Genomic DNA, 16,383 nt, shown 5'->3' with positions numbered 1-16,383 from the left:
GGAATCTGTCACTTGATTTTGCAGGCCACATTCTATTCTCACCTGTAGCATACGAGATGTAGCGGGTTTTTTAATTCACATAGTTTCACTGACTGTAAGGCTCTGGTTATGGAAGAAATTGTTCCAGTGCAGACACTTATCTATTGAGATTAACCAGCAGAGATTATCACACTGCAAATCTCTTAGTTGGTGCAAGGATTGAGAAAGTTAAATTCTTTTACATCAAAGAGACGTAGATATTTTTTAAAGCTTTTAAAAAATATATTTTTAGTCTTTCTACTTGAACAGCAGGGCATTCAGTTAATGATGCAATTTGTTTTGAAGGATCTAGAAAATATTTCTCCTCAAAATTACCGTTTTTGGCAAAATCTATGAATATTAAAGAAAATATTCTGCCTAATGATACAAGGATAAAACAGGTGGAATGGGATGCCCTATTTGGTAGTAATTTGCCAGATGTAAAATCTGGTCTGTATGATTCCCCTCTGAGATGACTTAGTTGAGGAGAGATTTGAAGTGGCAATTATTTAAGCATGAAGTTAAATTATAATCTTGAATATTCAGTCAAGTTTGCTGTGAGTGTGTATTGCTGTCCTCCACAGCCAGCTCGCAGTTAAACGTACTTTGCCTGAAGTTGTCAGTAAGAAATGTACCATTTGAAGTAAATCATTCAGTTTATCCATTAGGGGCACCTACAATTGATGCTTTTTTAAAAGCTGCTATTGAGAAAAAGCTTATTGTGTTGAGATTATTACAGTGTATTTCACCCTTATAAAAGCTTAAAATAAGCCTTTGAAATCTTTAGTATTAAGCTAAAGGTTTGGGGTTTTTTTCTGAGGAAAGCTTACAACAGTATTAAAGTTATACAAAAAAATACACAAAAATCACTGAAAATCTATTAAATTCTGACTAAAACTCCTCAGTTCACTTAGCATATTTAATAAATGGAGGGCATGCCTTTTCTGTCTCAAAGTTACTGCTGTTATTTTAGTTCTGAATCATGCCCCGAGTTAGTCTCAGCCCTATTGAACTCCAAGAGTACTGCTTTAAAGCAGCCGAATAAAAAAAAAAACAGAAGAGAAAAGTAAAAGTAAATACATTGGCTCATAACTCTACTCCTGAAAAGTGATATTGTTTTTAGGCATGAGTATCCTGACCTAAAACTAAAGATGTTGTTGGTCTTTGGTATATACCTCTGTATTTCCAAATAGGCAGTACATGTCAACAAGTGAACATTTCCGGTAACAATGGTCCTTCCTACATTACTTGTCTTCTGTTGTAATACCTATATTTCATCCAGACTATTTTCCATTTATTTAATTGATTGGTAATTCTTCATATGAGGACAATTCTTCTAAGAATGTACTAATTTTATGGGTACAACATGTTGGTAGATTCATAATTTCCTTTAGAAAGACCTCTATGTACTAAAAATGCACCTCATTCATTTTTGAAATTTGCTTATCCTCAGTGGGAGTCAAGAGAGTCTTTTAGTGGATGTTAGTAGAAATTGTAATGGACTATAGAGGATGTAAATATTGATTAAATATGTTGATTTATGCTAATTCAGGAAGATAGTGAGATAATAGAACTAAACAACTTGTAAAAATGTGGACTGACTATTTAGGCTATAAATTCTTCTGCATTTAAACCTAGAAGAGGACTTTCCTCAATTCGCTCTTAAGGGCTTGATTAATTCACTAATCAGCAAAGAGCTAATACCTCCTTCTCAATCTCTCCTCTGGAAATCTTTTACCACCTCTGTTAGGCAGCATGACTGATCAGCACTGATGGATTTTTTTCCCCCATAGCTATTATCTAATTTTATTTTTTTAATTTTCTTTTCTTTTTCTCGGTAGTACATTTGATATATTCCTAAGGGGAAAGCAATATACTTCTGACTAGTCCATTACTATATTTAAAATTCTGATTGAATGAAAAGAGAGCAAGAAATTATCACCGCTTGAATTTTGAAAAATTATTCTTGGCAAAAACCACAGTACTGTGACAAGAAGATCAAGTTATTAGTTACTATGACTGCAATATTAATTGATTGCTAAGCTGAAATGCCATGGGCCATGTCTTACTTATTCCCACAACTGTCAATGGAAGTTCTACTCATGGAATGAATAGAACTAAATAACCCAGCCTCCCCCTCTCCTTCCCACGCGTATCTCTTCCTCATATTGCATCTACTTAACAGGCTAATGATATATGAGCAAAATAAATGTATGTAACCCTGAAATTCTGACTTCATGTTGAAAAAACGTACTTTCTGTGGCACATTTTGTTACAGGCTTTTTGTTTCGTTTCTTAGCATTTTTGGGTGTTCCTTAGCTTTATGGAAGAAAAATTGGTGTGTGTGCCTTGGTATATATTAGTATATATTTTTGCCTAAAAGACTCAGGATGAAAAAAACTCCAGGGCAATTTAAGTAGGAGGTAAGATAAGGGAAGGTTTTAATGAAGCCTCTCAGGCTCCAGGAATACAAACCATGTGCGCGCTCCCTGACTCAGGTGTTACAATTTTTGTAGTGATGTCTATCCAATCCGTGTTTGTCCACCCCCTGGCCTTTGCCCCATTCTGCCCCTCGGGAATTGAGACTGGGGGAGTTTTGGAACCCCCTCTTTCTCATCTTCATCTTCTTTGGAGCACATATAGTCCTTGGAGGCTTTCCAAAGTTCTGGGTTTCAAGGTTGCTTTGCCCTGGTGATATCTTGTTGTCCAGGCCAGGGTGCGGATGTTCTTAAACAGAATGAAGGCCTACCTTGAAAAAGAGACTAAATATGTGACTGGAATTTAGGGGGAATTGATATGGAATGGGGTATTAGGGTTGGGTATGTGTAACTACTGTGCTAAAGGGTGAGGAATATATTAAATACAGCTACTTCTAAAATCTACAAAAATTAAAAAATCAAAAACCTCCAAGGCGACATATATTTATTTAATAGAACTAGGATATTTGAGTTCATGCCTCCCAGTTAAACAGAGTTTATCTCAGTGAGTTTTACTTGAAGACTGATTTTGTGGAAAAACTATGTAGCTTTTAAATACCCACAATCTCTGATCTTCAGGGTGATTGATTTGGAGATGAGACTTTGGGTCTTGCAGTCACTCCATTCCAAATATTTTCTAAGCTAGAGATTCTAGCCTTGTGTTTGACAGCTATGGTCACTTGTCCACTAATTTAGAGCGACATTTTTGAACCTATGTAGGAGTTTACATATTGGAGAATGTCACAAAATTATATTGCAATTTACAAATTACATTTTGCTATTTACAATTATAAATTATATTTCAAAATCTTGCAAAAATCCTTGTAATATTTGATAGGAAGTTCAGTGGTTTAACTGTGTGTCTTTGTTTTGATCCTGTCTTCTGCTTTTCTTATTTTATTTCATCTCCATCCTTTTTTTTTTTTTTTTTAAAGGTATAGAATCATAAAATGTGTTGGGTTGGGTTGTAAGGAACCTTAAAGATAATCTGCTTCCAACCCTCCTCCCATTTGCAGGGGCACCTTCCATCAGACCAGGTTGCTCAGAGCTCCATCCAGACTGACCTTGGACACGTCTAGGGTGGGGCATCCACATCTTCTCTGAGTAACCTGTTCCACTGCTACACCATCCTTACAGTAAAGAATTTCTTCCTGACATCTAATCTGAATCTCTCCTCTTTTAGTTTAAAATGTTCCCTCTTGTTCTAGCACTATCTGACTGTGTAAGAAGATGCTCTCCCTCTTTTTTATAAGCCCCCTTTCAGTACTGAAAGGCTGCAGTAAGGTATCCCCAGGTTAAAGAAATGCTTTCACAATCAGTGAGTAAAAGGTGAACAATTAGATGTATTTCACAGTACTTATATATCTAGACCCATGGAAATATAATGGAAAGACTGTATTTTATAATCAAAGTAAAAATAGATGAATAAAAGTTGACAAAAGCTGGAAGCTGTGAAATTAGTTGAAATTGGATTCTAAGAATTTTTTATAATTGAGCATATTTTGTATGAAGCAATATATAGTCTAATTTATTTTCCTTCCTACATAAAATTTCCATCAAATTGGGGAATTTGATGGAACCATCAGTTTTTTCAGATGTGTAGACCCATATAGGAGCCCTGTCCCTGTAATTACAAAAGAATGGCAGTCATTAGTGAAATTGTTCAAAGGCCATTTCTAGCAATGCATATGCCATGAGTAATTTTCCCCAATATAATTCTTATTCTTCAAAAGGTCAGGAAAGTCTAGAAAATAGACAGTTGTGAGATGAATGACTAGCCCTTATTTACTCTCCTTGAATGTAGTTCCAGTTAGGCTTCTCAAAGAAACTAATTCTTTTTGAGAAGTTGTTAAGCTTATGTGTTGAGGGAGCTGCAAGATTTTGTACTTGCAACATAATTCTATATTGCAGTTGCTTTCCTACTATTGAAGTTGGAAGCAGAGACACTGAAACTCTCTCTCCCCCTTGGCATGTTGTTCAGTCATCTCTTGTCAGAGAGCAGTGGTCTCATGAAAATAACTGATTAAATAAACCCTTTTTACAAATACTGTTTTCGCAGATCTGTCTTCATGAAGTAAGTTCTGTTACTGTCATTTACAGACTGAATAATCCTCCTACTTTACAGGTGAATGGTTAAAATGATTAGATAAACTTCAGTGTGTCTTGCTGGCCCTAATTTGTACTGCAGTTGCTCATATCTGCAGAGCTCAGGACTTGGTCCCAAATTCAGGTCTGCATCAGGCTGTAGCAAACTGATGTAGAGCTCTGCTTTATGCTGCACAGGTGATGTGGAATATCCCTGCTGCATGCCGTGAGGCAGCCTAATGCCCATGGTCCTTTTATTGCTGGAATGTTTTCATCTAATTTGAGTAACAGTTGGAATAGTTACAAAAATATGTTTTAGGGATTATAAGGTTTATCCCTTACTGTACTAAAAATATATCAAATGTCAAATATTCCTCAGAAATATAAATGTACTGATTTCTGTAGGGATATATAATAATGGTGTTAGACTTGTATGGATTTCAGTGGACTATAGCATTGTTTTTAATGACAGGAATAAAGCCAATTTTTATCCTTTGGCCTATGCCCAATCTCAGCCTTCCTTCAGTTTTGCAAGATAATTTGCCCAAATTCTTTCCTGTACACAAGTCCTGCTCCTCCAATTTAAATTACTGATTTTTGGCCTGTGTCCCACTTTCAGAAAATTTCATAATTCTTGTCCATTCTGCTCTTCTTACACTCCATGTTAAAGAACTTTCCTAGACTGATAATTCTATGTCTCTGAAAAATAGGAAAGTGTCTGCTGTTCTTTCAGTAAACTGGGGGAGGATGAGGGGTGCATTTTATGGAATTTTTTTTTAGATCTAGTTTTAAAACCTTACAAAATAGCCTGCTAGCCAAATGAGCTCCTGAAACTGAGAACAGAGCAGATGAACAAAACTACACTACACTCATTGTTCACCAATAATTTATATGACTCTTCTGACATCATGCTTCCTACTAGGCATCTTCCTATAATCCCTCAGATAGTATTAGATTTATGTAGGGATTCCTTTGAACTGTACCGTATTCAGGCTTAAACATCTGTGTTGCTGCTTAATCCCTGTATGTGCCAGAGAAGACCTCAATTTGGCCAGGTTTTGAAAACCTGCAAGAGAAATAGAGAAAGTGAAAGGTGTGAAAGAGACATCAAACTAACATGAGGAGAGAGTGCACAAATAGGGAAAGGAGTTAACAGTTTTGCTAAGGGTAGAAAGAAAAGACAATGGCAGAGGTGTAAACATGAAAATGGATAGGAAAGTGATAACTTTCCTCTCCCAAATATCCATCCACAAATATGTTAGCTGAATTCCCACCAAATTTTTTTCCCAGTAATCCTGTTCACTCAGGAGAAGAGGCCCATGTTTTAACTTGACAAGTGGATTGTTTCATAAAAAAATCACACTCAACAATACTTTGTCCATCATTGCTTTATGTCCAATTCACACAAACTCAAGGAGTTTCAGAACGGCAGCACTGGAGAAATAGATTTATATAATCAAATAGTATCTGCAATTCAGTTGGTACCACTTACAACAAAACATTTTAGAAGAGTGGCATGCTTTGCATATGTTCAGGTCATCCTAACTCTGGGATTTCTTTCATAATTGTGTGAAAGAAAACTTGACAGCTGACTAAATAAGGGATTAGGTTCTTGGAAAATCTCAGCAGTCTGAGTGATATGGGCAAATAACAGCAAGAAAAAGGTTTATAGAAGTGTGGACTGGAAGTGTTGAGTCTGTTTTAAGAGAATAGTTAGTTACATGTTTCTTCTAAATAAACTGATGACCTTCAAGTCAGTTTTGTTTAAGTGAAGTTTCTTTTTAATACTTTTTCTATTTTGCAAGATCTATACCTAAGTTTTTCTAGCTTTTTGAACTGCTTAGAACTGTGAAAGCTGACTTGCAATCCAATCTTGTATAATATCTTTATTGCTATGATTTTGTTACCATGCTTTTAATAGGAATACAGATCTCCACAGAGAAGTTCTCTTTATTAAAGAAATTAATTCTCTTTAATACTTTTATTGCACTGCAATAAAATGACAAGCATGTATACAGGGTCTTCATTGACATGCATTCACCATAGCATTGCTATGTAATATCATTTACTTTGCAACTAAGTGTCAAAACAATTTTTGCACCATTTTGGGTGGACCACTGGTGTTCTTGGTTATAGCAGCAACCCCTCTTTCTATAGATGTTCCTGTAAGTCAATCTTTTAGATTTTATAGCTCATTGTTTACACTTCAATCCACCACAGCTTTGATAACTTTGTCGAAAAATCTTCTTTTGCCTTCAGTTGAATATCTTCCATTTTAATATCTTTTACCTTCTGGAACATGACCAGTGGGAGAGAGAAGAGATCTGCTGTGTGCAGCTTCCCTTTGGCCTCTACCAGAGAAGACATTTAGGAATGTGCTGAGCCAATTTACAGACAACCTCGGCTCCTCTGAAATCAAGTTTTGTTGGCTGTTCACCTCTCTGTACTCCTCTTTGCTTCGGTCTGACATCTTGTTGGTTACTTTGTATTAATCTTTTTGTAGGAAACTTTTGGACACTGAGGATGAACTTTCTGACATCCAGTCGGATTCGGTCCCGCTGGAAGTGCGGGACTGGTTAGCTTCTACATTCACAAGAGAAATGGGAATAGCGAAGAGGAGATCTGAAGAAAAGCCCAAATTCCGAAGCATTGTGCATGCTGTACAGGCTGGGATTTTTGTAGAAAGGTGAGAGTTTGGTTTTCTTATCGCAGCAAGTGCAGCATTTAACCACAGTGTCTGCCATTGAAGATCCTTTAAGAGATCGTATGAACCTGAACCAAATCTCTGAGCCAGGTATATGCTTGAGTTTCTGCAATCACTTTATATTTGTATATAGAAATCCAGGTGAAACCCCTAAATTTGTAAAATCTCCTGAAGGGTGGAAAATTCTGGGGATGAACTCAAAAGCTTTACAACTTCTGCAGTAAATTGTACCAAAGACTGCTCTAACATAAAAGAGGGGCTTTTCTCATAAGTTCATAAAAAGATTTGTGTAATCTTTGGGATCAGACCATTTAATAGCTTAGTGTTATTTCAAAAGCTCTGAAAAATGAATTAAAAGAAGATAAATTGTTCTGGTACTTTTTATAGGAGTGCTATGTCTTGATATTTTATTTATTTTCTTTAGGATGTATCGAAGAACTTCAAGCATGGTTGGTTTGGCATACCCATCAGAAGTGATAGTCACATTTAAGGTGAAATAAGTCTAATCATTGTGGAATTTGAATGTATTTGTACTTATGTTTAGTGACTTCTGGGGTGAAATGAAGTTATTTTTCTACTGAGCATACCCTAGCCATAGTTAGTACTACAGAACTTAACACACAGAACACAGAAATTAGTAGTTAAAAATTCAAAAACAGCATATGATTCTGTTTAATTGTGATTTCATTTAGACATTATTAGAACAATAGGATGAAATTTGTATAGACATTTTTATAGAAATGTGAGGTGTAGTTTTATCAGCTCCCAGTGGTATGGTAATCAGTGTCTCAGACAGGAGTATTTTTTTCCTTTTTAGGAAAGAAAAAGGAGATAGTATTGGGATAGAACTAACAAAAGAATCCAAAGCTTGTGGAAGAAGTACAGTATTTGCTCTGAATTTAAGGTATTGCTTCAGTTCACATAAAAGACAATCTTTTATGGAGAGCTGAGTTCCTATGTCTATGTGAGCAATTAAAAACTGGTATTTCTTGAGAATTGAGTACCTCAGCTTTTCCCCTAAAAGTCAAACACTGTTACATTATTCTCAAATTTCTTAATGGTTAATGACATCAGTGTTAATTACCTATTTAAAGGATGGTATTCACATTGCTCCATAAGGTTCTTTATACGATTTGTATGCAGAAGGTTAAATTTGAAAGATTAAGAGCTTTGACTCAAAGCATGCAAAGTTGCCTAGGTCATGTTACAAGTATTTTATTCATAACTGGCACAACTGTTTTCATCATTAATATTGAAATAGTCATTAATGTTTTAGCTACAGTAGGAGTTTGAAAGAATTGGACAATAAAAAACCCAACAAACTCTCCTCCTTCCCTCAAAAAAACCTCCAAAATATCTTTTCTAATAATCAACTGGAACCTATTTAAGCAGATGGAAATGTTATGGTTTTTGTTTTTTGTTTTTTGTTTTTTTTTCTTTTCCCCTCATCTGCAGGATGTTGATAAATGGTCTTTTGACGTATTTACCCTAAATGAAGCAAGTGGAGAGCACAGTCTGAAATTTATGATGTATGAGCTGTTTACCCGATATGACCTTTTGAGCCGTTTCAAGGTCAGGAACTAGCCACAAATAAAATAATGTATGCAAAAATATATATGTCAAATTTAAAATGCAAGGATGACAGCATAAATTGGACTTTTTTTTTATTGTACAATGCAATGCAAAGAATATGGCAAATCAAATATTGTAATATTCCAATTGTTCTACCAAATGAAACTTCTGCAAGCCAAAAAATGGAAACACCCATGTCATGTCATTTGTAAGCATTACATAAATAGATTATGTATACAGCCTATTTACTCAGCAGGACTGAATCAGTGACCCAGCTTCCTGGAACAAAGATTACTAAAAATGCAGAAAACTGTAGTTAGTCTTAAGTACTTTTTTCATGGTCTAGATCATAGTATGTTGCTCACTACTGTCAAGGGGCTTCAGATGAACCTTCCTCTCCTAACCATCTTGAAGGGATATATAAAGAGAAAACTGGTTTTCCATGGTGTTTGCAGGGGTTTACAATACCATATGGAGTACTTATAGCCAGTTTTGAAAGGCTGAGATAAAAATATGGATCAAAATGCCAAATTTATCGTTATAATAGAACCAAATGAAAGTTTTCTTATACTTTCAAAATCTCTCCACTGCAAAACTCCATGTTCCTTTTGAAAAGACTGCTTCACCCTGAAGTTGTTCTGAATCTTTTAATTGTAACAACAAGCTTCACATGCTTGAAGTCAGAACCACACCAGGGCTACCATTAACAACACAGACCCTAAGTACACAATGTTACCGGCAGAGTGGGTTTAAGCCCATTCTCAGTTCCATTGTTTACCTTACAGGGCTTTTAAATAAAGAAAAAATTCTTAAGGCAAATGTAATTTCATTATATGGGTGATATGTTTTAACCCTGGCCACCAAAAAAGCTCACTTCTCTCCCCAGTAGGATGGAAGAAGAGAATTGAAGGTGTAAAAGTGAGAATATTTGTGGGTTGTGATAAGTACAGTTTAATAACGATAATATGAGAATGATGTTCTCAATAATAATATAGAAAATTAATGAAAATAGCAAAGAGAGATATAAAACCCAAGAAGAAATGACGCAAATGAAAACAATTGCTCACCACAACTGACCGATGCCCAGCCAGTCCCCAAGCAACAGCCCCCCCGGCGGCCTCCCCCTGCTTTGTGCTGCTGACCCTGACACCACATCCTTGGGGTATCCCTTGGGTCAGCTGGACCTGCTGTCCTGGCTGTGTCCCTTCCCAGCTTCTTGTGCACCCCCAGCCTACTCACTGGTGCGGTGGGATGGGGAGCAGAAAAGGCCTTGACGCTGAATAACCTTTGCTCAGCTGTAACTGAAACATGTTATCAAGACCCTTTCCAGCACTAATCCAAAACATAGTCTGATAGTATCTACTATGAAGAAAATTAACTCTATCCCTGCCAAAACCAGCACAATGGGAAAATAAGTGGGACTAGATAGTACCTGTACTTCACATATTTCCTGGAGGAAGGAAAGTCATTTTATGAGATTAAAGGAAACCTTGCCTCAAGCAAGTAAAACTGGTGAAGAAAAGGAGATAATCCTATTTTTAGACTCCTATCTGTCATGCCTGTATTATATGAGCAATCTGTCCCAGTATAGACAGACAGACATGTCTTGAAAACCATTTGGTTGATAGCTCTGCAGTCTCTTGTGCATGGTGTATGTAGAGGGATATAACATCTACAAAAATTGGATGAAGACTCACTGATGCATGTATGATATTTGACCTTTACATTTTAATTTTTTCTTTAGTTGTTTGCTAGCTACATTCTATAGTATATTACTCGTGGTTTATTTATTGCATGATTGACTTTGCAGCTGTTGCAGGAAAAAAACAGTTATTTTAATGTTTTATTCTCCCTAGATCCCTGTTCCCAATCTTATTTCATTTGCTGAAGCTCTTGAAGTTGGTTACAGCAAATACAAAAATCCATATCACAATTTGGTCCATGCAGCTGACGTTACTCAAACTGTGCATTACATAATGATTCACACTGGTATCATGGTAAGAAATATTGTGAAGTTCAATTTACTTTTTTTTCTCAGACTCTGCTGTTTTGGATAAATGTGTGCATATGTCTTTTCTTAAGGAAAAATCTCCCTTGAAAATTGTGCAGATAGAGATTCCAAACTACCATTCAGGCTGTGAACTTTGTCATTTTAACAGTTTTTCTGAGCTGAAGCTCTCCCTATGTGGAGGGAAAAGGGAGGGAAAAAATCCTTCTTAAATCTTGTTTCTTTTTGTCGCCTGGACTTGGGTATTATATATCATATTAGAATAGATAGATTTGCAGGAGTGGGCAGGTGAGAAATTTTTACTTTCACATCACAGCATGGGAGGTGTGATCAGGCAAGGAAGCTTTAGTATCTGCTGAGGTCCTGGCTGTTGAAAGATGTACTGAATCAGTGCAGGCTTAGAATTATAGCAGCATAGAATGTTTTGGATTGGAAGGGACCTTAAAGACAATCTAGTTCCAACTGCCCTGCCATGGGCAGGGACACCCTCCACTCGACCAAGCTACTCAAATCCCCATCTGGCCCAGTCATGCACTCTGCAACTGCTTTTTCTTTTAGTTTACTGCCTTTTTTAGGAGTACTCTTGTATACTGTATATGCCTATAGTAGGCAGGATATTGCATTTGTCTTGCAATGTCACAGTATTTTTTATTATTTATTTGGGAACTGAAATGAGTCTGTGCAAGCATTTTTATTTCTAAACACTTATATTTAATACGAGCAGTGGGACTCTCCTCCCTATCAGCTTGCTTGGCAGAAGTAAATACTGACTGAAAGAGAAGGGGGATTGCTATCAATGGCCTTTTGATGATTTGTCTTCATTGTCAATACACTTGTTTACAAAAAAAAAAAAAAAAAAAAGAAGACAAACCCAAACCAACAAACAAAACTACTTGGAAGAGATAGTATCTGATTTCTGTTTGCAGAGCTATGAAACAATTCCGTAAGACTTTGGAAAGGAAAAATTTAGGACTGATTCTAGATGTTTGTGCTCATATATATACAAAATAAATGTCAGTAAGTCGCTTATGTTAAACCTTTTCTCGCTTAAAACTTTGCCTTTGGCTGTAGTGGGGGCAAGGAGAAGTCCCTAGGCATTGCAGGTTTTTATTCTACTGTTTGAAGGAAGTAATTTGCTTCTAAGTATTGGGTTTTTAAAGCTACATTTTAACTCCAATACTACTTCCTGAATTAAGCCCAGAGTATTCCCCAGCCAAGATTCCTATTCACATTGAGATGTTTTCTTGAAAAAAATGACTTTCATATCAGGCTGAAGCAGAGCCTAGACAGCTCTTGCCAAGATAAGTCCAAACCAAAGTTTTTGTATATAATATTGATCTATCAAAATAGTATTTTAATGAAAGAAAAATATTGAAGAGATTAAATCATGGTTCCTAACCTACCCTTGTCTTCTACTGTAAAGTTAACAGCAAAAGTTAAGTGATGTGAGACATGTCTTTGTTGCAGATATACACCTGGGTCAACAATTTAACAGGGAGGAAAATCCCTGTGTTTTGTTATATACTATAAACATCCCTTTGGCCCATTGTATCTGTGCCCCTCTGCCCTTCAAAAAACATGATAGCATTCAGATTTTCTTTGCAATACCAGAACAAGGTTCCAGCTTCCAAAGCTGTCCTAGCCAATATGGGATGCTTTGCCATTGATTAAACAACTTTGCAACACACTTTGTGTGTCTCTGAACACTGAATGAAGGAATCTGTTTCATATTTGAATATCTGCTATTTCACTGAGTGCACACAAGTATGAGAAAGACCTCACCAACACTAGTTTTGCCTTATTAGCATCTTAACCTTTTAACTGCACTTTGATGTGATTTGGACAACTATTTTCAAAAAAGTTTAGACTTTGCTGCTGTAAAACCTCATTAATGCTGCAAAACCACTACAAAATATTTCTATAAAATTAGGCCAGTTTTAATTCACATTTTGATTGCCAAATTATGATACTGAATTGCAATATTTCCCTGCCCATGGGAGAGGGGATTGGAACTTTCCAACCCTAACCATTCTATGACTCTACGATTCTATGATAAAACAGGACAACACTTAGTCAAGAGTGCCTTCAAACAGATGTGGCTTGCCAGGCAGAGGGAACATTTATGGAACTTGGCGTTTGAAAGAGGGCCTAGTGATTCTGCAGCTTGCAAAGTATTTCTGTCCCAAATACCTCTTGCAATTTGAGAATGCATCAGTATCATGAGAATTTTCTATTTAACTTTTTTTTTTTTCCCTGTTACCTGTTTTACTCTCCAGAACCCTACTCATTAACAATTTGAAATTTGCTTCTCAAGCTGATAATTTTCAGAGCATGTCCATTCTGCACCTCTTTTAACTCTGCTGTATTTCTGGCAAATACCTGGATTGGAGTCAATTTGATGCAATTCTAGATCAAATTCCAGTGGTGTTTGTTTTTTTTTTTTTTTGCAGGTTGATGTGTAATTTGAAGTTAATTGGCTTTTACTGTATCAGGAACTCATACTGACTCCAAAAACTTGCAAAGATTTGCTGTCTTCTTTGTTCATTTCCAAAAGACATACTGAAGCAAATGTTTCAAAAAGCTGGGTTTTAGAAAATCCATTTCACAATTCATGTTGTTGAGGTCATGTGTTTTGTATTTTTATAGGCAGCTGGAAAACAGCCATATTTCAGCAACTGCCAAAAAATTTGGCTGGTCAGAGTTTATGCTTCTCCACAAGCCCTTAGAAAGATTCCGGTGAAGAATAACACATATTCAGAGTCACAGTTAAAGAAATAAAATTATCATTATATTTTTCAAAAGTTACTGTCTCTCTTAAGAAACAAGATCCAGCCACCTCAGATCAATGTGCTAGAAAGTTAGATATCACAGATGGCACAGAGTTTATTAACCTTCCCAAGAGATTAAATCCCAGATGATATGACTGAAATGTATAACTCAAGGTTGCATTTATGAAGTTTTCATCTTTATAAAGATTTAAGAATCCAAGTCCCAGGGAATACATCTCGTAAAGAACTTTTGAGTCATCGATCATCTTCCCACCATCCCTTTTCTCCTCCCACGTACCTGTATTGCTCAAAGTAAAGAAGCTTACTGTCAATAAGTGAATTTTGAGACTACATTTCTTACTCTGTTTTTAATCCATTGTTGTAAAAAAATTAGTTTCAAACAGAGCTGAATTGAAATGTATCTATTTACTTATAAGCAATTTATAACACTGGAAAACAGCTCTCAATACAAGAGATATTTTACATTAGGCATTACACCTGCATGTCATAGTATCTTTTGAGAGGGAACAGGTTTCAGCTCTTCACAGTCTTGCAGACTTCCAGATACCTGTTTTTGCCTCTCCCTTTGAGAAAAACACTTGTTAACTGTCTCTCTAAGAGCTTTTTCCTACTTCCTTAGAAATGCTTCAGCTAAAGTACTCTGATTCTCTGATTTGAATACTGATCTCAGTTTTGACTGTACAGCTTGTGTCTGTATATGCTACTGTATGAAGTCTCTGTGTCGCCCATAGATATTGTTTGTAAGGAATGTTCTTCTACTTGTAAATGCATTGTGTAGCAACTATTTTGGTTGCTGGAAAAGCTGACCTTAAAAAGACATCTAAAAGAAAAAGTTTATGTTTAGTTACTAATAATTTCTGTGTTTCTATTCTATTTGGTATGTTGAAAATATTGTGAAAGCCAGGACTGGTCATGGCCTGGTTTCTTCTGACACACAATACTATGAAGGTCATCCTTTCCATTTTTAGAACTGCTTACAGTACATTCTCTTTACTGTGTTGTGACCTTTTAAAATCTGTACTGCTTCACCAACAGGCAGTACTTGTTCCTCAGCAGTCTTATTTTGTTGCTGAATGGCCTATTTTATTATTCTCAAATTACTTATGAATCTTGACGGTTCCCTTTCTTCTTCTTCGAAAGAAGTGCTACTATTGGCAACTTTTACTACATCTGGCAGCTAATATATCTCATATCCACTCATACACATGTATGTGCATATTCGGGTGCATAAACTTGAGATAATTCTTTGATCCTTTAGAATAGAAGCTTACTTTTATGCCAAAAACATCTGAAATATATTCTGGCATTTGACTTAATCAGTCCTGTGACTGTGGGGGTTAATTATGATATGATTTTTCTGCCCCCATTTTTAGATGGAGTAAATTTTATCCTCAAGGATGATTTAGCATTCAAGAAACAGAAATTGAAAGAAGATAATAGAGGTTATTTTACAGACTGAGTGATACAGAACAGCCTCAGTTAGCAAGTTATAAAAGGACACAAAACTCCAGGGTCTGCATTATTTTGTATACATGACCTGTATTACCTTTTCTTCTGTGTAACTGTATGCACCCTTTTTTTTAATCAGTACAAACTATGATAAAATTTAGAACAGAAAAGTCTCCCATGGGCCTAATTTTAGTACCATGTACACTGGCAAAGTATAGTTAATGCTGATGTTGTATGTTGAATTTTTATGAACTGTATATATAGTTTACTAAAAGATAAATTATAACCTTAACTTCATATCAAGCTTTTAGATTAATATGGCATAATTTGGCAAGTGTCATGTGTGGGATAACAGATTGGATGCTGATAGCAGTTGCAAAGTACACCATATAATTCTCTTGATAACTTCTTATATTTTCAGCTGCCAATATTTACTTTGCTAGTGACCAAATGGATGTTAACTTGGTCTCAGAGAAATCATAACAAGTACAAGGACTTATTTTACTGTATAATACTGAAGTGTTATGGATATATAGTTACCTGGAATAAGACAAGTGGAAAATTTATTTAAGTTAAAGGTAGTGCAAAATATTTTCAGTACTGTACGGTTTAATCTGAGTTAGGCTGTTACAGTAAATGTGACTAGGATTTGTTTTTCACTTACCAGCACTGGCTCACAGAACTGGAAATTTTAGCAATGATCTTTGCAGCTGCCGTCCATGATTATGAACATACTGGGACCACAAACAATTTTCATATTCAGACAAGGTAAGCAAAGTGATCTCTTAAGAGTCATATCTGGAGTTCACTGTTCATTGGTCTGAGCTGTTTCATATCTCTTACTAGTAAAGCCAGGAAGTAGCCAGGTCATGCCTGATTTTACGAATTGCTTCCTCGACCTCTGTACAGTTAATGGGACCATTCACATGGACAGACAGTGTGGAAAAGTAAGGAGATAGCTCCATAATGTTTGAAATCATTCTATTTTGGAGCTGATATGTAAGAGAAATTTCAAAAGTATTCAGAACATGGACTTGAAAACCCCTCACCCCTCTATTTGTTCACTTAAATTCTGATATTTCTGAGTCAAAAATTTCTTCTACTGTGTCCCCATAAAAATACTACCTCTCTTTCAGCATGTGCCTAGGCATACTTCAGGTGCTACATTTTGTTTCATTTTGTATATTAAACTTAGGAAGTCCTGGTGCAGAGGGAGAAACCTTCAATTACAGCTTTAGAAATACCTACCATGAGCCCTCTCCTAGCATGTTTTGACAGCAT

At 36.0% G+C, this 16,383-nt stretch overlaps 1 protein-coding gene across 2 annotated transcripts in view; it reads left to right on the top strand.

Moving 5' to 3' along the window:
* PDE1A (phosphodiesterase 1A) overlaps nt 1-16,383 on the top strand; it is a 76,260-nt gene that overhangs the window by 24,584 nt on the left and 35,293 nt on the right. For both annotated transcript variants that reach the window (XM_027731522.2, XM_039388020.1), the window contains exons 3-7: nt 7,084-7,266; nt 7,709-7,775; nt 8,740-8,856; nt 10,713-10,853; nt 15,770-15,870. In XM_027731522.2, the coding sequence (XP_027587323.1) occupies nt 7,084-7,266; nt 7,709-7,775; nt 8,740-8,856; nt 10,713-10,853; nt 15,770-15,870 (609 nt within the window). The remainder of the gene's footprint in view (nt 1-7,083; nt 7,267-7,708; nt 7,776-8,739; nt 8,857-10,712; nt 10,854-15,769; nt 15,871-16,383) is intronic.

The sequence above is a fragment of the Pipra filicauda genome, unplaced genomic scaffold, assembly GCF_003945595.2.
Source record: "Pipra filicauda isolate LSUMZ 115617 unplaced genomic scaffold, ASM394559v2 scaffold5_size6683894_pilon, whole genome shotgun sequence".
Classification (NCBI taxonomy): Eukaryota; Metazoa; Chordata; class Aves; order Passeriformes; family Pipridae; genus Pipra; species Pipra filicauda.
This window is presented reverse-complemented; position numbering and strand designations above follow the sequence as displayed.